This window comes from Haliotis cracherodii, unplaced genomic scaffold (assembly GCF_022045235.1).
Source record: "Haliotis cracherodii isolate W230 unplaced genomic scaffold, xgHalCrac1.p SCAF_8, whole genome shotgun sequence".
Classification (NCBI taxonomy): Eukaryota; Metazoa; Mollusca; class Gastropoda; order Lepetellida; family Haliotidae; genus Haliotis; species Haliotis cracherodii.
Window position 1 is genome coordinate 50,183,189 of NW_027266341.1, and position 22,306 is coordinate 50,205,494.

At 39.2% G+C, this 22,306-nt stretch overlaps 2 protein-coding genes and 1 pseudogene across 2 annotated transcripts; 2 read left to right on the forward strand and 1 right to left on the reverse strand.

Moving 5' to 3' along the window:
* Positions 1-156: 156 nt before the first annotated feature.
* LOC139450665 (uncharacterized) lies at positions 157-1,160 on the forward strand (the record flags this gene model as incomplete). The annotated part of the gene is made up of 2 exons (XM_071232462.1): positions 157-180; positions 474-1,160. Coding segments are annotated over exons 1-2 (711 nt in total), but the record flags the coding sequence as incomplete, so codon positions are not given.
* An 11-nt stretch (positions 1,161-1,171) lies between these two features.
* LOC139451049 (uncharacterized) lies at positions 1,172-1,817 on the forward strand (annotated as a pseudogene).
* Positions 1,818-8,627: 6,810 nt separating this feature from the next.
* Positions 8,628-20,520, reverse strand: LOC139451051 (serine/threonine-protein phosphatase 6 regulatory ankyrin repeat subunit B-like). Its single transcript, XM_071232854.1, has 9 exons — positions 20,371-20,520; positions 19,987-20,032; positions 17,521-17,616; positions 17,076-17,195; positions 15,324-15,482; positions 13,898-14,014; positions 12,721-13,053; positions 10,850-12,046; positions 8,628-10,486 (listed from the first exon to the last, which is right to left on the reverse strand). The coding sequence occupies exons 1-9, from the start codon at positions 20,518-20,520 to the stop codon at positions 8,628-8,630; spliced, it is 4,077 nt and encodes a 1,358-aa protein (XP_071088955.1).
* Between the last annotated feature and the right edge of the window lie 1,786 nt (positions 20,521-22,306).

Here is a 22,306-nt window from a genome sequence, read left to right on the forward strand (position 1 = left end):
TGCACGTCGCTAATCTTGGACGCGATGTTAAACCCCATTTGTCCTCACCTCGATAGGCCATTTTGAATGATATTTCTTGCGATATGTAACGAGAAATTACGATACCTGCAGCTTTGATCTTCAGGCAACACCGCTTTCGTTTGCTTGGACCGGTAAATGCTTTGTGTCAAGTTACCAAACGTAAGTAATAGCTCATATTCAGCAAACAACTACTTTTTAACCCGAGATCACTTATGTAACTTGATCAGCTCAAATAAAATGTCAATTGTAATAAATTCAAACGTTGTAAATCGACGGCACATCCATCGTCTGCATGTTTACTATCATAGTGTAAATGTCACGTGATGAGACAAGTGACGTGCTCGCCAAAATTTAAAACTATGGAAACAAGTAAGGGTCATTTTTTATTGAAAACTTTATGCTTCTGTCTCTGTAGTTTTGATGATATATAAAATAAAGCTTTATTTTTATAGGTTTTGACGAATGGTGAACCAACCAGAAGAGGCCAATATAGGCAATATTTGTCTGCCGCCCTAGACAAGGCATATAATGCTGTTTTGGATGGAGTGGCAATTAGGAAAGCTGCCACTACCTTTGCTGCTCCATTTGCTACACTTCATGACAGGATTAGTGGGAAGGTTTCTATTGAATGTAGTACCACTGGTGGAGAACCACTATTGTCCATGGAAGAAGAACAGGGACTTGTTTCACATATTGAAGCCATGGCAAATTTTGGGTATGGCTATACAAGGGCTGAAGTTACTACTATTGCCACAGACCTAGCAATATATGTTGGGAAGAAGTTAAAGGATGAACAACCCCTATCACTTCAGTGGTTCTATGGGTTTATGAAGCGATGGCCTGATCTATCAGTGAAGAAGCCACGATCCATTGAGATAGAGAGAGCGAAAGCTACCTCAGAGGAGACCGTCACTCATGATTTTAATGAGCTTGGGCACATCATGGATAAGTACAACCTGAAGACATGCCCTCATCGCATTTATAATGTTGACGAAAAGGGACTTGTGGAGCATCTTACTCCACCATCAGTAGTCACGTCGAGTCAGAGTACTCCAGCTGCAGTGATAACATCAAGATCAAGTACTACAACTGTTATAGGTTGCGGCAATGCGTCTGATAGTTCTATACCACCGTATTTTGTATTTTTCTGCATCCTGATACTGGTGATATTGATTCAAGTGTGCCAGTTGGAGACAAGGATGTTACTTCACCTACTGAGGGCAATGATGTAACAGGATTCTTTGAAGTCAAGACGACTGTACTTTTCAAGAAAGCTGTGCCTACTAAAAAGAGAAACGTTCTGAGCGCTGTTGTCGGGGGCAAGGCCATCACCGAAGACGTCATTCTGAATAAAATTATTTCCCACCAGACTGTGAAATCGCCCCCCCCCCCCACCAGACTGTGAAATCGCCCCCCCCCCCCCCCCCCCCCTACACACACACACACAAAAAAACAAAACAAAGAGGAAGAAAAAAAGAAGCTAGCAAGCACCTAAACCAAGTAAACCTACTGTCACTGCAACGAATGCAAGTACTTCTGGAACTTCACGGACCAACGCGCATAGTTTTGATTCGTACGATAGTGATGTGACAAATGATGACGAACTCTGCTGCAAATGTAACCAATTTGTACCTGATGAGGTTCGAGCTAATGTCTCACTGATCATTGCAACCTGGGCACAATGTACCCACCCTACATGTCAGCACTGGACACATTTATGTTTCTGCACGCCAGTTCGTTTTGTGCGTCGACATTCTGAGTTTTGGTGCCCCTGTCATGATGAGCCTGAAGAATAACTCCCTGCATCAAACCTTCTAAATAAGCTGGATATTTGTGACTTTTCATCGCTTTTTTTCAATATCAAAACATAAAACGAACGTTAGATGGACAAAGATATCATAAAACAACTGTGGACAGCTCTAATTCGGATTTTGACACAAGAGCTCGTCCAAATATGTCATCCCGGTTATGCGACAAGCCAACCAATCAAATGATCGAACTTGTTGCCTTCTGGGTCCATTCTGTTGACAGTGAGAGGGTGGCCATGCCGAGAAATACCTGGAATTCGGAAATGTTTGTCATAAATACACAAGTTTACAGGTAAGATATTTGAAAAAAAGATTATATGAATATTACTATGAATATTCAGCGACTTTTCGTAAGTGATCGAACTTCCATGACACGAGGATACTTAAAGTTCTGCAGACACGTTTATCACGCCGGGTGCACTGTCCAGTATTCGATCACACCCGCAGAATCGATCTCTTTTAAAGTCCCGTGCTACACACATGGCTCAGTATCGGATGTGACCCCCTCCAGCAACGATGCATGCCCTAACATGACGTCGACGTTGAGTACACGAGTCTCCTGACATCCTGATTAGCGGTCTTACGCCATTCTTCATGAAGGCTACTCTGGACTTTGGTGAAGCACCCGCAAATGTCTTCCCTTGGGGTCGTGACCTTGGGTCTTCCACTCCTCTGCCTGTCTGCAGTACTGCCAGTTTGCCTGTGACGTATGACAAGTCTGTCGATGGTGCACTTAAAGCAGCACATGATCCTGGCAACGTGGTTCTGCGTCGATCCCATTTGCACATTTGCAACATACCGATGGCTCTCTCATTCTGCTCTGCAGTTAGTCGAGGTATGTTCGTTGTTTTAAGCGGAGAGAGTACAATCCTGCCGATGTTTTATACCAGAATTTCATACCGGTAACTTTGTGCACATTTTGCATATTTTAGTGATTAAATTCACTTTTCTCGCAAATCACGAGAAGCACGTGCACATGTTCACAGGGAATAGGTAAGTTGCAGTCCAGCTTTGTGTCCCCAAACGTTTTCATGTGTTTGGCAAATTTGTTAAAACTGACGACCATTATTTATTTGGTGGCGTTGCTTTTGTCCGCTAGTTTATATTTGTATGAATGTTGATGTTTTGAATGAATGTGTTTAAGAGGTTGAACTTTAACCTAAGCAAGGAAAGTTCAACAGTGTATTTTAATACTGTCTTGTATATATGTTAAGGTATATCTACCATTGTCTACCATTATGGAAATGCACAAACTACACATTTTGATATTACTTTCATTGCATTTAGTTTGCATAGTAATTTGTCTGTGCACTTGGTAATACTATTTTCTTGGAGCTTTAAGTATTTACATATCATGTACATATTATGCATAAGTATTTAGTCCTGCTCTTTCTTGTGCAGGACATATATCATAAGCAGTGACGATTTCAGTGTGTCATCTTCTATCATTTTCTTATCTGTGATACATGTAGAAGTACATCACATGTGTAGCTATTTTATCCAATATGTTTTATAAGCCGTTTTTAGCATATCATCTAATAGTATTTGGTTGTGAGCAATGTAAGAGCAATGCAATTTAATATGCATATATTATATTATCTATTGTTAATTATTACAGCGTGTCTATCTTGCTTATTCACAAATAAACAGACGCCGTCTTTGGTGTCATCTGTGTATATATAATGGAAAATGCCACAGAAAACACGGTTCCATAATATTTAATTAATGCATGTTAAGTTAAAATGGTTTAAAAATAATTTTATTAAGGTGTGAGCTTGATAATTACACACAATATACCTTGATGGTCAGTTATCAACTGAAGCATAATCAACAGTGCCTGATTTGATAGAATGATGGGATTATACGTAATATTAAATTTCTTCAGATAAATTATTCCATGATTTTTTAGAATTAGGGATGAAGGATTTTGCTTAAAGTTCAGGCTTACATCTATTTGTTTGAAGGTCTGAGTATAAACATTCACCCCTTCGGTAAAACTCACGGACACAGTTGGGTAAGGTGTTAAGAAAGAAATGAGGGAAATAACTAGGGAGGGACTTGATTATTTGTTTGGTGTTTTAGCCGTTATAATCCTTGAGAAAAATCTGAAATAATTTTATGTTTCCAGTACACTACCCATGAACCTTAGAAAACAGATGTAAAATAGGTCTTGTGAAAAAAAAGTTGTTAAAAAACCCAGTGTAGTATATCAGCGCCTCTGTAGGGTAGTGGTTCACTCACATACAAAGTTTTTAACAAATACAAAGGTTTCGATCCCACTGACATATTAGTAACATTTGGCGTTTGATTTTACATCTTGTCGCACATTTCCCTTAGTTAGCATCTGTTTTATGTGGACAATGCAAAATAAATCTCTAAGGGACATTCCAAAAAATTTTCCTGGACAGAGGGATATTCTGTATAAAAGTCCCTGCTGAGAGAATGTTCTACGAAATGAAGGCCCTGTAAAACAATATGATTAGGTCACTAGAGGTTTATAAAGGATTGTACGTACATGTAGGCGAACTTTACCATTAGACATGAGAAAGCAATCTTTGTACTTGATAAACCAATAGGTAACATTATGGAAGTCGCAGCAGACAATACATGCTCTGTGGTGAAACGTGTTTTTCAACTCCACGAGGGTATGTGTATACCCCACTCAGACAAATTTATACGAGGGCTGGTCAAAACGTTCTAAGACTAACAAACAAAACCAATAATTGTGAAAGTGTTTTAATTTTATTTTTCAACATAATCTCCCTGCTTTTCAATACATTTCTCATATCAATTGGGACCTGAGAAGATCCGGGTTAGAATAGGTCTTCAACAACCAATGCTTGTCGTAAAAGGCGACCATGCTTGTCGTAAGAGGCGACTAATGGGATCGGGTGGTCAAGCTCGCTGACTTGGTTGATGCATGTCATCGTATCCATCCCTTGTCTGGTCCAGACGCAATCGTTTACAGACCGCGTGTCATCGTATCCCAATTACATGGATCGATGCTCACAACGTCAATCACTGGATTGTCCTGTTGTCTGGTCCAGACTTGACTATTTACAGACCGCCGTCATATAGCTGGAATATTGCTATGTGCGGCGTAAAACAACAAACAAACAACACAACATCACGACTGAATCGCATAATCGTCACAGGCGGTAACGGAAATTTATTACCTATAAGCAGATCCAGTGGATTGGTATATTACTATGCCCAGTCAACATCACATATTGACATGTGTATGCAGCTGACTCGGCTCAGACAGATCAACTCAGGGGTTGAGTCCTCGGGTATTCGCATAATGACCTCGCTAAGACTAATCATCATGCTTTGTGATACCGAAAAAATAATTAAATTTTACCTTACAGTCTTCTGATCTATTACAATTACGTTTCAGTCGCGATCTTTTCTAAAAGAGATGTGATGTTTTCGTAGCAGACGAAATTAATAATCGTCACGTGAAAGGTCAAGGTGATCATGTGACTAGTCAATGTTCAAGGTCAGTGTTGGTCACGTGACATGACCAAACATATTCGGGTCACGTCAGGTCATCCTTTAAATTTATTGTTCCCGTACAAGATAGGGATTAACCAATAAACCTTAAGATTCTTAATAGACACAACACAACCGAACATTTGTCATCAGTAGGTGCTGCGCATTAACAAGCCTACCACAACCAAGAGGGAGCTGTAATGTGATGGATAAGCGAAACAGGGAATTACCCTCAACCATGTTTATTTCCTCTATATTGGCAGACATATAGTAATACATAAACTATTATAAGCATGCACATGTATGTTATACAATGCCAATTTTAGGTAGCTAGTAGTGACACTAAGCAAAGTATAAAAAGATGTATCAAGGCAGTCGGTAAATACTCGAGCCTGGACCAGACAAACCAGTTGATAACACTCTGTTCAACATCCCACACAGCCTTGGTACGCATTCAATCAAGTCACTGAGTCTGGTCGACTATCCATGTTTGTTGCCCCTACCACAAACATTGGTTCCTGAGGACCAATTCCAAACTCGAATTCGACTGGCTCAGGACTGTGAATATATGAACAAATGAATAGCATCTAGATCTCATGTAGTTGAGATGGATGTACGATGGAGTCATCATGTCTATATTCATTTGTAAATGGCATTGAACAAAGTTGGAAAGAAATAAAGCTGCTGTCTTGGGTTTCAGAATATGTAAGGTGTGTGCACTCCACAATTTCCTTAAAATTGCATTGCATATGACAATTAAATTCAATATATGGTAGCAAGTGGGACGAGAGTAGAACGCATAAATACGCATACAAAGGACTCATGGAAATGAAAAAACATCGATCTCAGATTTTAAATAAATGCAGTTAATATACAAAATATAGAAATATTCAAACAACTCAATTGGTACTAATTGGGCCTTGGCACAAATACAGCGTATCAAAGGTTTTTATGTCTTTTTACATGTAAAAGTGTGTAAAAATATGAACAAAACAGACTATTGTAAAACTGGGCATAACCAGGTGTTAGTAGATCAAGGTGAATGTCCATGACCTATGACACATTGACGACAGGTAAAAACAGGTGCTTGAAACCCATGTGCGTGTGATTTGTCAGTGGTTAGTGATTTGTGAGTGGCATTGTGGGATAGTGAATCATCGTCAAAATATCAGAACGTAAAAGTAACATATTCCCTTCTCAAACAACAACTTACATGCATAATGCCTATAGCCTGTTTCTGCCATGTCAATTTGGACTTAGTTATATTTTTGAATGTTGAAAGTGCCTACAAATTACCTCCTGTAAAGTACATTTTGTATTGAGCGCTGAGATAAAACTAGCAAATCCAGACTAGTTGTTTTGTTATTTCGTATTTACATCTACGTAATGCTTTGTGTAGATTATTAAATCCAGCAAAACAGTTTGTTTTCATTTCCATGAGTACTTTAATACAGTGAAACACTTGTTTTAGGCAAATGGACGTTTGAAAGGAAAATCTTGTAAAAGGGACTTTCGGTTGTTAATGTTTTCTTCCGTGTTACTCTCAATCGACTAATCACACCTTTTGCGCTTTTATCCTCCTTTGAACATTTTAGCGTACTTTTTAATCCACAAGTGTTACATCCTTGGAACATAAGAAATCCAAAAATAATTTAAAGTATATATTATATTCTTATAAAAATATGAAATAATGTCGCCAAAATAGGTCAGAATCAATAATAGTAACAGTTATAGTAACAAACAGATTATTAATACATTCATGAAGCTAGCGAATACACTCGGTTAGAAACTCAGACCCAAAGTAACCGTACATGTGAACAGGAATATCTAACCAAATCAAAATTAGCATACCATGTAGACCAGATATGGGTTACTACGGCAACCGTCAGACTAAACGGTAGGGTAGTCTATGACAAAAGCAATACCGTCATGTTTACATTCTACATGGGTGGTTGGGGAAAACATATCTGATATTTCATTGCAAGACAGGAGGATAACAAACGCGTCTGAAAAAATACAACAGAATGTGAAACGAGGATTAAGAAAAGATTTGTAAAAAGGGAACATCTTTTATCAATGCATCCATTTATAACGTCACAGAAATAGCTCAAAGAGTTTATTTGTCTGAACTAACGACCACAAAAAACAAAAATGGTCAAGTTTTTACCAGAAGTAGATCTTGTACAATCAACAGAATATTCCGTTTGATAAAATACACCAAGAGATAACACATTCAGATACAATACAAATATTGATTGATGTATAAAACCAACCCAGCCAACAGACTAAATACACTGGCAACTACAATTATGAATGCTTATGAAATGTACTGAGGACAAATGTGGTATCAACCTGCACTGCTACCAAGAAATCATAGGATCACTGATTTCATATATATTTAAATTATATCTACTTTTCATATATATTTATATGTGTGCTATATCCATGTACATACAATCAATTAGTATAATCAAGAAGTACATTGTGTTTTGACAGGCATATGCATAAGGCGCAAAACTAATCCACAAGTGTACGTGTATATACAATCGTAAAAAAATGAAATATAATAGTATATGTTTGAACATGATACAGCTTCTCCACGTATACCTATGTATATGTCCTGACTGTAAACAAAATGAATTACTCAAGAGATGCAATATCCACATTAAACATATAAAATCATTCAAACTGAAGCATCTTTTTTGTTTTAACCATTAACCTTCTATCAAGACCATCCCTTACGTTCATATACACCAGTGTACTATTATCAAAATGTACTACGTCTGAAAAGCTAAAATAATTTTGAAACATATACACGTATAGGAATTACGCAATACACGTTCGTAAGCAAGGTAGTTCTTAATTAAAATTAATTGAAAATACATCAATTTTTTACAAACGTTCGAAGTTATGATAGTGATTATCCAGTCATAATACACGAACATGATGTGTATATTACATACTTTTTCTGTTATTGAAATAAAAGACAAATATCACCTTATGATGTCCAGATAAGGATTTGCATTGCTTGTAATGTATGTACTGGTCATTACTTCTTTGTGTATGGGAATGTTTGTCCAGTCGCCAAGTGTACGATTTGACTATTTTCAAATATTTTACAGAAAGTGGAAGCATTGATGACTTTATGCATGTTGGACATTCACGGTGCCAAACAGAATCTGCCTCGAAATATGTCCTAAATGTCATACACTTGAAATGCATAATGTCTGCAACAATGGCTAGTTCTGGGTAGGACAATTGCCTATCTTGTCAACAAATTATCAAGTTCCTTTTTGTGACTTTGATCTAATGGACGTCCATATTCCCTTCAAACATTCCCTTTTGCATTTTCAACTTCTTCTTTCCTGTTGATGAATAAATAGGAGATATGTAGTCTGACACTAGGCGGGTCGGGGGTATTAGTGAGCCACGCTTCCTTTTGCCCTTGTTTGAATTACCATCTGCCCCAGCTGTGAGTAGTGGTGAGATATTCCATCCTTTCTTTTCAGCCGCCATCAGAGGCGTGTTACCTTTTTTGTCTTGAACATTGACGTCAGCTCCAGCGGCAATCAATTGTTCTTTGAGGCTCTCGTGTGTGACTGCGTCTCCAAACAGGTCATTTTGGTGTTCACCAACAAGATGCAGCGCTGTTTTACCCAATCCATTTAGTAAATTGACATCTGCACCAGCTTTGAGAAGTAGTGACATATCCCATCCTGTCTTTACAGCTATCATCAGAGGTGTGTTACCATCTTTGTCTTGAACATTGACGTCAGCTCCAGCAACAAGCAGTTCTGTAAAGCTCTTGTTTATGTCTGCAGCTCCATACAGGTGATGTAGGTGTTCACAAACAAGATGCAGCGCTGTTTGACCCAATCTATTTTGTGAATTGACATCTGCCCCAGCTTTGAGTAGTAGTGAGATATCCCATCCTGTCTTTACAGCCATCATCAGAGGAGTGTTACCTTCTCTGTCTTGAGCATTGACGTCAGCTCCAGCAAAAAGCAGTTCTGTAAAGCTCTTGTCTATGTATGCAGCTCCATACATGTGATGTAGGTGTTCACCAACAAGATGCAGCGCTGTTTTACCCAATCCATTTTGTAAATTGACATCTGCACCAGCTTTGAGAAGTAGTGACATATCCCATCCTGTCTTTACAGCTATCATCAGAGGTGTGTTACCATCTTTGTCTTGAAAATTGACGTCAGCTCCAGCAAAAAGCAGTTTTGTAAAGCTCTTGTGTGTGACTGCGACTCTATACATGTGACGCTGGTGTTCACAAACAAGATGCAGCGCTGTTTGACCCAATCCATTTTGTGAATTGACATCTGCCCCAGCTTTGAGTAGTAGTGAGATATCCCATCCTGTCTTTACAGCCATCATCAGAGGAGTGTTACCTGCTCTGTCTTGAACATTGACGTCAGCTCCAGCAAAAAGCAGTTCTGTAAAGCTCTTGTCTATGTCTGCAGCTCCATACATGTGATGTAGGTGTTCACCAACAAGATGCAGCGCTGTTTGACCCAATCTATTTTGTGAATTGACATCTGCCCCAGCTTTGAGTAGTAGTGAGATATCCCATCCTGTCTTTAAAGCCATCATCAGAGGAGTGTTACCATCTTTGTCTTGAGCATTGACGTCAGCTCCAGCAACAAGCAGTTCTGTAAAGCTCTTGTCTATGTCTGCAGCTCCATACATGTGATGTAGGTGTTCACCAACAAGATGCAGCGCTGTTTGACCCAATCCATTTTGTGAATTGACATCTGCCCCAGCTTTGAGTAGTAGTGAGATATCCCATCCTGTCTTTACAGCCATCATCAGAGGAGTGTTACCATCTTTGTCTTGAGCATTGACGTCAGCTCCAGCAACAAGCAGTTCTGTAAAGCTCTTGTCTATGTATGCAGCTCCATACATGTGATGTAGGTGTTCACCAACAAGATGCAGCGCTGTTTGACCCAATCCATTTTGTGAATTGGCATCTGCCCCAGCTTTGAGTAGTAGTGAGATATCCCATCCTCTCTTTACAGCCATCATCAGAGGCGTATTACCTTCTCTGTCTTGAACATTGACGTCAGCTCCAGCAACAATCAGTTGTTCGGGGTTGCATTGTCTCTCGTTTATGGGTGCATCGACGTCAGCTCCTGCTTTGAGTAGAGCTTCAACATTGTCTGCACTTCCACACCTTACAGCAACCGTCATGGGAGTATTGTCATTGCCATCTTCAAACTTTACTTCACCGCCTACATTTATCAACTCAGAAGTCACACTGGGTTTGTAGCTTGATTCTGTAAAATCTGTGTGGACTGAAGCATATCCTGTATCACATTCGCTACTGACGTCATCACTTGATGCCTCGAGATCTGCCTCTTTGGCAACATATGTACTTGAAGGAATTTTAGCCATTTTGTCAACGTTTGCTCTCCGATGATACAAAGACAATGACATGTGATGTTTAGCAGCTTTGTGGAGTGCTGTTTCACCGTGAGTATTTGAAGCATTTACATTCGCTCCATGAGCGAGAAGTGTTGAACCACCTTTCTCACACACCCTGTCTGCAGCTGTATCACCTTGTGTATTGCTGGTGCACTCTTCAGATCCGGGCCCCAGTGATGTTTTTACCATCATCCGACTGGCATGTTTAACAGCTATGATAAGCGGTGTGTCACCATGTATATTTTGTGCATTGACATCAGCGCCAGCTTTGAGCAGGGGTGAGATGTTTTTGTTCCTCTCAACAGCCAACATCAGAGGTGTATTGCCTTGCTTATCTGTAACATTCACATTTCTGCTGCATTCAATAATCTTCACTACTGCATCATGTTCAGTGGTAGTATTCTCGATGTTTGTATTTCCAGCAACTGTATGGAGGGGTGTGTCCATTTCCTTGTTCTTGGTATTTGCATTTGCCCCAGCATCCAATAGAATGATAGCAGCTTGTGTGAAGTTAGAGTTGAGTGCACTCTGAAATGGAGTATTACCTTCACTGTCTGGTATGTCCAACACTGAAGATGTTGCTTTACTAGCTCCATTGTCATCAGATTTGCATATATCTCCAGATGATTGTGTGACAGGCTTTTCTCTCAGTTGTTTCTTCAGTCTGTATGCCTCAGTGACATCAGCAATTTCCCGGTTAGGCTTATTCAACCCAAATACACTGTGCAACGGAGTTTGGCCACTTTCATGAACAACATTTGCGTCCGCGCCTTCGGTCAATAATGCCACTATAACATCAAACCTCTGTGATGTAGCAGCCACTTGTAGTGGCGTGAGACTTTGTCTGTTGAGGGCGTTGACATCTGCTCCTTGTTTGACCAAGAGATGTATAAGGGAAGATATCTCTATATTTTGATTGGTTGTAGGAGTGCTCCCTTTTGCTCCAAACTTTCTTGCAAAGAGTTCAACCATCTCCAGGTTCCTCTCTCTGACAGCAAGATGTAGTGGTGTGCATCCAACCCTGTTAACCACATCAATGCTGGCTCCTCCTTCTACGAGCAGTCTGGACAAGGACGCACCCGTTTGACCTGACATTGCTGCATAATGAAGAGGAGTGTTTCCATGACAATCTTGATCATTTACAAGGCAGCCTAATTTTAGACTGAAAATTACAGCAGCCCTATTTCCTATTCTGACCGCTTGGTGGAGCATGCTGCGACCGGTTTCATCCCTTATGTAAATGCCTGATGTATATTCTGTCATCCAATGTTCGGCTTCGTTTTCACCTTCAAACTCTGTAACAAAATAACAATATCAAAATAGGTAATGGAAATCGAACTTTATAAACACATCATAATATGGTAACAATACAGACACACATGTTTGGTTCAGCTGAGTTAATTATACCATTATCGTTTTGTCTCTTTCATTCGATTTGCGTTTGGAATGTTGCAAGTCAGAAAGAACCTTATTAGCTACGAATACACAACACCCAAGCTTTATTTGTTTTTTCAAAGCTAGAGAAATGTTCAAGGATCTTTTCAAAAGCGCATGTTTATACATAATGCAAAATAAATATTGTCCAAAAGTTGTATGTTTAACGAAAAATAACTCAAATACTCCCCTTGCTCCTGTTCTTAACCTAAATTTAATATAAATAAATGTACACATAAGGATTTATTTGCTAGCATGCAGTATGTAGAAAGAACTTTTCTTGCATCAAACTATTCGACCTAAGTATGGTAAGAATGGTAAGCCAAACTACATATAGCATGTAACATAGTGATGCTTATATCAGTCTAAAATGCACTGTTATATGCCATAATGCCAATAATATAGTTTGTGAATATATTGTTATGACTGTATTATGACTTTCACGTGCAAACGAAGCATTCGTGTTGAATACCATGAGTATCTCATAAAATGAAAGGTGATATTGGAGCAAATTACAATGTTACTGTGTATTTACTGAATATATCCACATCCAGAGGTGTGAGTGGAAGAGATGCACTGATGTTGACTTCCATCCGGGTGCCTTTTGGCAGTTTAGCAATGATGTCTTCAGACAGGATCCTAGTGATGACCTGTCTCAGCCAAACTGGGCCAAGTTTTGTACCAGGCTCCACTGCCACCCTGATGATGACAGATCCCAGACTGGTGGACTCCACTCTGGCGTTGTGTGGTTTCAGGGAGATGTTAATGTTGTCTATGTTCTTGTCGATGTGCTTCTTGATTTCTACACACAATTCGTAGTCTGTGTCAGGCGTCTTTACGGTCAACTCATAGCCCTGAATTGATGGGCCTGAAACAAGAATGTTTTAGTTACAAAACATCATATTTACAGTTAATTGTGCCAAACAGGTTTAATACATAATACTAATAAGAGTCATTTAAGAGATATGTCCGTTAGACATGTAAGTGAAATCCATGCTGGTACATGTAAGTCGCCTAAGTCAGATGAGATAAATGAAAGTGACTAAACAGTTTCAATAATCACAAGAAAGAGTCCAGTGTACGATTCCGACTATATCTTAAGTATGCGTTTATGAATCACTATCACATAATGATTGTACCAGGTGTTCATGAAAAGTTGCGCGTATCCTATCCTATCGGAGGCTCACGTCACAAAAAAACGCTTGAGAGTTGAATTCAAACACGAAATATTGTAATACCACTTGCAGAATGACAGCCACGAGTGCAACTGAAAATCGTCCATTTACTGAATTCTGAATTGTTACATCGTGAAAGTGCAACATGAACACTGAAAACACATGAGAAATAAAACAGTTCTTGCTACCACTAAACATATATCCTATAGACTCCGCAAGACGTCGAGTGTGGGAGTGCCAAACGCGATATTGACTTGCACATTTCAGTTCCATTCATACCAATATTGATATACACGCACACACACACGCACAAGATTATATCACTATATGGCTTTTTACTAAGTTTGATCTGACTGAATAATAATGCATTGTCGGCCTTCATTCCTTCAAAATATTGGGAATATATAAGAGATGGATGACAATGGACACTGTCCACAGACATCATAATTTTGGCTGCATCATATGTGTTTTTAAGGCGTATTACATACACAATACCAAAGACTGGGGAACGAGATCGCAATATAACGGACAACTCACCACTGGATGCGGTAAACGTGTTGCTTCTCCCGACTTGCTGTGCGCGTATATTGCCAGCCTCCGGAGGGACTTCCATATGGTTGTTGTTGCCAACCTGTGTAGCTGTTGTAGCATGATCTGAAAAATATGTGTCATGCTCAGACCCTCTGCATCATCAATTTTATACTGCATCTTATTAATCTGAAAGAACACACGTTTTACACGTCTCTGCGAGCAATATACACAATTAAATATTCGTAATCTATATTCAAAATTAAAAAATTAAACATTGTGAAAATGTATTGACTGTCGTATTAGAATTTGTTTTTTTGGGGGGGCACTTGAAAAGCAGTACAGTCAAACCAGATAAATATTGATAAATTAGAAATAGAGCATCAAGCCTGAAGCTCACACGCACTTTTCTGGACTATTGTTATTTCGGTAAGGTCATAAAGGGGTAAAGAGTCAAATCAAATAACAGAAGTTTCTGTACAACAGGCAGACAGAGACACAACAGTATAGCTTGATAAACGTGGTATTTAAAATCATCGCTAAGGTAATAACAAAACAATTTTAAAATATGTTTTTTCCACGTTCATATGTGTAATAGTCACAAATGCATTTTCAACGTTGAATTAGTGGCGGAAATGTTTCAAATCGCATCGTAATTCTTGTTTAGCATGTTTAGCAACACAATAGGTGTGATCGGTCACACAGAGTTGTAAGGGCAAACACGTAAATGATAATGGCACACAGCCGATTGACCATGTGGCAAGAGAAGTCAGAAAGTCCTACCAATGGAGATAGAGCTGGAGTGTGGATGATCTCATGTTAATTTGTTTGTAAGTGGTTCTTGTGGCAAGCGCATATTACACCAAAAGCCAATAAAAAAACTTCTTGATACTCAAGAACCTACCTTCAAGAGACACATAACCATTGGTTCTGTTGAGGAACCGAGTGTTAGGAATAATGTCTTTTCTCATGGCCCTAGGAAGCTTATACTTTACTTCTTGGAAGATTTCGTCATCATCGAGATAATTGACGAATTGAACCTCTTTTTCTGCTTCTACGAGATCTGTAATTAAAGACAAATATTGCAAATATAATCCGATAGGGTAAGGGATGAACTGATAAAAGGTAGGTTAATGTGTTAAAAATTATCAGTACTCTAAATGGGACAAACGTTTGAGATAAAGTCTGGTGACCTTTAATCTTTTTAAAAGGAAAAATGGTTGAAAGATAAGACAGAGTTGTAAGGGCAAACACGTAAATGATAATGGCACACAGCCGATTGACCATGTGGCAAGAGAAGTCAGAAAGTCCTACCAATGGAGATAGAGCTGGAGTGTGGATGATCTCATGTTAATTTGTTTGTAAGTGGTTCTTGTGGCAAGCGCATATTACACCAAAAGCCAATAAAAAAACTTCTTGATACTCAAGAACCTACCTTCAAGAGACACATAACCATTGGTTCTGTTGAGGAACCGAGTGTTAGGAATAATGTCTTTTCTCATGGCCCTAGGAAGCTTATACTTTACTTCTTGGAAGATTTCGTCATCATCGAGATAATTGACGAATTGAACCTCTTTTTCTGCTTCTACGAGATCTGTAATTAAAGACAAATATTGCAAATATAATCCGATAGGGTAAGGGATGAACTGATAAAAGGTAGGTTAATGTGTTAAAAATTATCAGTACTCTAAATGGGACAAACGTTTGAGATAAAGTCTGGTGACCTTTAATCTTTTTAAAAGGAAAAATGGTTGAAAGATAAGACAGAAACAAAGTGAAGTGGTAAGAGATAATTTGAAATCATCCCCTGATGGCAAGAATTCTATTAAATAAAAGCGACAAAAACTTTTCAATATTCCTAAAAAAATATCTGCTGAATGCGGAGTTCATTGTACTCCTCCATCTATATCATGAGCATGTGTAGGCATCCACATTGGCACCAATTGTATTCCCCTTCTTGCTGATCTATTTCTTTATGCATATGGATCGGAATGTCTGTTCGGACTGTCAAAATCAAAACAAGACAACTTGGCCAAGAAGTTTCACTTGAGCGTCAGGTATATCAATGATCAGATACCGTTCAATAACGGTCAGTTAGCCTATTCCCTTCAACTGATTTAACCACCTGATTTAACTCAAAATAAAAGAAACCAGTGTAAGCCGCCTCATCCGTTTCTCCCTTAGATCTATGCACAAAGATTCAGATTCACCCTACAATACTGTATGAGGGATAACTTCAACTTTCCAAGAGTCAACTCTTGCCTATATGTGGAGCAATGTTCCAGCAGTTCAAGCCTTTGGTGTCTGCCTTTCACAACGTTTGAGGTACAATCGACCATGCTCGTTTTACAGCGATTTTAAAGATCGGCATACGTCTCTTGATCAAAAATTGTTTGACAACACTCAAGTCCTTAGCAAATATTCCAAACGATTTAATAGTAGACATTTTGACGCGTCAGTGACAAATATATAATGGAAAGATTCTGATATTTTGTAAAACATTGATGGAATATTATATCGGTTTACACCAGAACAGCTGAGACAATTGATGTTTTAGTTTGCCAACTTGTTCAAGGATGTAACTGGTTGCTTCACCCATAAAGCATTGTACCCTTAGAAAGATGAAAATATTCCAATACTGTACAATAAAAGTCCAAAGATTTCCCTCAAATGTCAGCGAAAATATGAACATGTTGCAATGAAGACAATATCTTTGTTGTGGCATTAGCTACACAATAGGTGTCACTAGGAATCACTTATACAATTCCTCACGGAAGCATTCAACATGCATTTAAATCCATGTAAAACATATTGTGTTTGTTGGTAGCCTAATTCATGCAAAAATATGTGTTTGTTTGTTTGTTTGTTGTCAACACCGCACGCTGAATTTTCCAGCTTTATGATGGTGGTCTGAAAAATAATCGAGTTTAGACTAGAAAATGCAGTGATTAACATTATGGGCATCGATCCACGCAAATGGGATATGACAAGCATCAACCAAGTCAGCTAGCCTGACCACTCTATCCTGTTAGTCACTTCTTACGACAAGTATAGTCGGCTTGTACAGCAAGCTTTAGTTGCTGAAGACCTATTCTATCCCGGATCTTCACCGGTCGAAAAAATATGTGTAACACCGTTGTAATAGGCTTTGATAGTTTGGCAGAAAATGATTGGAAAGTTTTGTCACCTTTGAAAACACGTTTGATCATCCTGTATTCATCTTCCATCAAGTGAGAAAACTCTTCATCAATCAACACAATTATACGCGTACAGTCTGTTTTGACTGCCTCTGTGAACGTCCCAGCATCTACAAAAACAAGAAAGAAAGACAATACGCTAAACAATTCGATTGGATCACATTCTATGCTTAAGCTTTTGTCTTGATAGTCATTCTTTATCCAGTAGAAACACACATACAAACGTGATCAACATATAGTCCACCTGGACACAATGACAAGTAGGAACATCAAACATATAGCCTGTTCGGATAATCCATGTAAGGTCGCAATATACAATCATTTCTTAATAATGGGACAGAATATATACAATGTATAACGGTCAACTCACCACTGGATGCGGTAAACGTGTTGCTTGATTACTGTCATGCATTACTTTAACAAAAGTATACCCACTGTCACACTGAAATCGTTGTATACTTCTACCGCTGTTTCTGAAGAACGCATCTACGTTGTCGGCGTGTTTCCTTGCACCACGTGTGTAGATGACAACTGTTAAAAAGGCAGAGCATGTAAGTTGTGAAGCCGTGAGCAAAATGATTGTTCCTGGTTATATGTTAAATAATAACAATTTTTCTGACAACTAGATGATTGAGGACAGTGGAGATTTGTTCAAGATTTGTACCTCTTTATCGTGACAAAGATTACATTTGACTCAAAAGCCGAACATGTTGGAAACCATCAGGTCTAATGTTTCTATTTCTGTGAGTATATGTTTTGACCATTTAAAATAGTTCTTTTCATAATTTTATGAGGTTCGAAGATACTGCAAAGGGCGATTACAAAACGGCAAGGCAATAGTACTTTATATGTGATAAGTTGCAAAAACTACGAGCCGCTTGTTACTAGTTTTGCTTTAAAAACTTTACTTTGGTACGATATATTTAGCGGATATTTCAGTGTATTATTCAGTGTAGAGTTTCCCCCTTTAATATACACTATGCAAAAATGTTTTAATATATTTCGTTTTAGGTGAAACTACAGGAAAATACAACAATGTCTGGCAATGAACGTAAGTGACTTATGTGGCAAGACACACCATTGTGACAGTCATGAAGCACGTGACTTCGGACAGCACTTGCAAAGGGTGGAATGCCAGAGTGTTTTTTCGATCTCAGATTTTAAATAAATGCAGTTAATATACAAAAAATATAAATATTCAAACATCTCAATTAGTACTTATTTGGCCTTGGCACAAATACAGCGTATCACAGGTTTTTATGTCTTTTTACACATAAAAGTGTGTAAAAATATGAACAAAACAGACTATTATGAATCTGAGCATAACCAGTTGTTAGTAGATCAAGGTGAATGTCCATGACCTATGACACCTTGATGACAGGTGAAAACAGGTGCTTGAAACCAACGTGCATGTGATTTGTCAGTGGTTAGTGATTTGTGAGTGGCATTGTGGGATAGTGAATCATCATCAAAATCTCAAACAACAACTTACATGTCATTATTATTATGTACATAAACATAGCTGTTATTTTTATTGTTGTTTTGAAAACTTTTTACCAGGCTAATTTGCATTATGCCTAAAGCCTGTTTCTGCCATGTCAATTTGGACTTAGTTTTATTTTTGAATGTTGAAAGTGCCTACAAATTACCTCCTGTAAAGTACATTTTGTATTGAGCACTGAGATAAAACTAGCAAATCCAGACTAGTACTTTTCCAGTTGTTTTGTTATTTCGTATTTACATCTACGTAATGCTTTGTGTCGATTATTAAATCCAGCAAAACAGGTTTTTTTTCATTTCCATGAGTACTTTAGTTTGTGAGCAGACGTATATTGCTTTCTTGGAACCAAACGCTAAAAGACACCTTTCTAAACATATTTAATCATGATGAAGCAACACCATTTATCATGCGACGTTTGTAACGGGTTGAACATATATGTGCCACAGGTATTTTGCAGATGCGCACACATCATAATAATGCTGCATGATTCCCAATCTGTCATCAGCAGATTGTGGGCCCGATGCCAACAAACAAATTACGCCAATGATCTATGCCCCTCTGGACGCCTGAGAGCAGCAGCTCCAGGCTAGGACAGATCAGATCAGACTGATAGTATTAAGAAATGGGTTGCAAACTGACACTCAGGTAAGGTACCGATGCTACAGGCAACTGGTGTAAGAGTACATGCGAAATCATTTGCATAGATGGAATTTGCGAGCACAAAGTCCACGTGTCCACGTTTAAGTGTCATCCCACGTGCCATCCCACAACTTACTGCACGTCATTTGAATCTGAGGCGTCAGTGGTGTAGACTATCAACGCCGGAAGAATCGACTTTGGGCTAATGTTATGTTTTCTGATGAAACAAGGTTAAATCTCGACTTTGATGACCGAAGGAAACGAGTTTGGAGACGTCCTTTTGAACGTTTTATGGACGTCAACGTTATGGACCCATATTGGTACATGACTGCCACTCCATATTGTCCGTGGCAGTTTCAAAGGTCAACACCATCGGGACAACATCATTGCACCAATTATGCTGCCACTTGCTCAACGTGTTGCTCTCATCAATGGGTGGAAGCTGACATTGGTCGACACATCAAAGAATTCACGCATGTCTGGCCAACAAAGGTGGTTTTACCCGATATTAGTGACCTTGGCTGCAAAATACAAATTTCTTATTTGACCTCCAACTTCTTTAACGACCAAGTGCGCTACCATCTCATCACATCAAGCTTTAGAACCCATTACAGATACGATCCCCAGATATGATTATATGATTTCCAGTAATATATCATATAGATCAGCAGAAATGTCTTGTTCTTTCCAAATATCTCCTACATTCCTTGCATCGTACTGTATTGTCCTTTCAATAAGTATTAAGAGGTTATCTGTGTTACCAGGCCCTTGTTCATTTGGAACCTCCTGTTCTCCTTCACTTGAGGTCTGAAATAATGGGAAATCATTGTGACAATACCATGGCAATAATTAAATACTTAAGGAATAAAGTATATCTTGGCAATATCTAAGGTATATTCATTGATAGTTACACTCCTCTTTTCTGATATTAGTAAAAAATAGTCATAGAATCCACACATGCAATAATGACACAGGTACCCTCTTCATGAAGGAGGTAGTGCGTGTTAATTCCCTGAGCAGTGCCGCATCCCTTACATGTAGCAGTGCCAGGATCCTGAAACAACATTCATTTAAAAGGTTACAGTACTACAATACTTCAAGAGGCCTACCCATACGAAGGATGAAGACCAAATAATTCAACTCACGATCGCATCTTCCTCTGTCTGGTCTCCCACCACACCTTCCATATGAGGTGAAAACTGCCCTCTTGCCTCTTCTACATGTGGACGACCGTTGCCTGTGTGAACCATGTCCTGCCCAGACAGACTGGTATAGGGGTTATCTACCAGGTTCATATTGCTTCTGGCCTGATAGACGTGCGTCACTAGAACAATAAACAATGATGTTTGTTTGTTTGTGGTTTAACGCCGCACTCAGCAATATTCCAGCTATTTGACGGCGGTCTGTAAATAATCGAGTCTAGACCAGACAATTCAGTGATTGACAATATGAGCAACGATCTACGTAATTGAGTGGGTGTGTGAGTTAAAATTAAACGTCGCATCGTCATTATCTCATCCATATTGCAACTCTGTTTACAAAGATGCAATGATATGCATCAAGCAAGTCAGTGAGCCTGACCTCCCGATCCCTTTTACGACAAACGTATTCACTTTTTAGGCAAGCAAGGGTTGCCGAAGACCTATTAAAACCTCCCGTACGTGTCTGCATTGCAAATATATGAAATGCATTATGTCAGAATACAGTCTTAATAAATGTTCTCCAATCCAATGGTCAAACTATAAAAATAGAAATGTATTAGTTGTTTTGCAGCTGATGTATGTAACACAGGACGAAAGTATTTTTCTGAGCAGGAATGGTCATCACCAAGGTGATAGATTTGGTTCACCCACACTAAATTATGAAAGATAGATTGTTGTCACTGGTTGTAAAAAACGCATTGATACATGAGAAATGGTGTAACTGTTCATGTACAGGGTATTTACCGGAGAGTATTGTAAATGATGTAATTTCTGTTCTATTTCTACCAAATGCCGGCGCTTTTCTTGTTAAAAATTGACACTATTTCCGGTGCTGACGTCACTTTCTGTTCTGAACTCACTTCCAGTTGTGACGTCCCTTCCGGTTTCTCACTTCCCTTTTATTGGATAATGACATCTCATGTCTATTTCCACCAAAAGACGTCATTTCCTGATTTGATTGACCTTGTACTGCTATTTCCGGTGCTGGTGTCACTTCTAGTGATGACGTCACTTCCGATTATTCATCTTCCGGCTCTGACGTCACTTCCGGTCATCTGCACGTCGTACTAGTAGCAGTTGATACTCAAGGTGCTCCAAATCAAATCCTACACCTAATTGACAGGATAATCAAGGGTGTACCCTCACCCCTCTGATTCTGCTGGTGTCGGATCCTTGCCAAAGTCTGTCTTGGTGATCAACTGTCAGCCCCAAGGCAGGAATGGTATAGTGTCCATGGCCCACTGTATGATGATGAATGTCTTCATGATCTTGCCACAGCTTCCGAGGCAAGTTCAGAGTACCCGGATGTCTGCATCAGTAGGTGGGTGCAGGACTCTGGTACCGCTCCTGGCTTCTGATTGGTCGATTAGGTCACGTGACCTCTGATGACGTCACTTCCGGTTTGGTGTACGCAAGGCAGTATTGGTCATGCGTGCGCATCCAAGATGGCAGCACATCCGTTTCCGATGGCGTGCGCATCCAAGATGGCGGCAAATCCGTTTCCGGCGAGGCGGGGGAAACCCAAAGAAGCGCTCGTATTACATCTTGGATGTATTTAGACACTTTCTTAAAAAATAGAAGTGGTGGCAGTGGTGGTGGAGGGAGGAGGGAGGAGGAGTTGGGTTCTTTGTTTGGGTTTGAGGGTCGTCAAAGCAAAGTGCCAAGGGTGTCTGCCAGTCTACGATGAAAGCGTTCTTTCGGAAGAGATGGGTGGCCCTGAAAAGAGCCGTTTTGGGGAAGAAGTCGATCACTTCTTCACTCACATACATGCAGTGGTGCAAAAGTTCGGTTAGGCTGTTATCTTTCGTCTCACTTGCTAGTGTTGGTTAAACGCCTCATGTACGTGTTCTTCAGGACAGTATTGCAATACAGACACTGA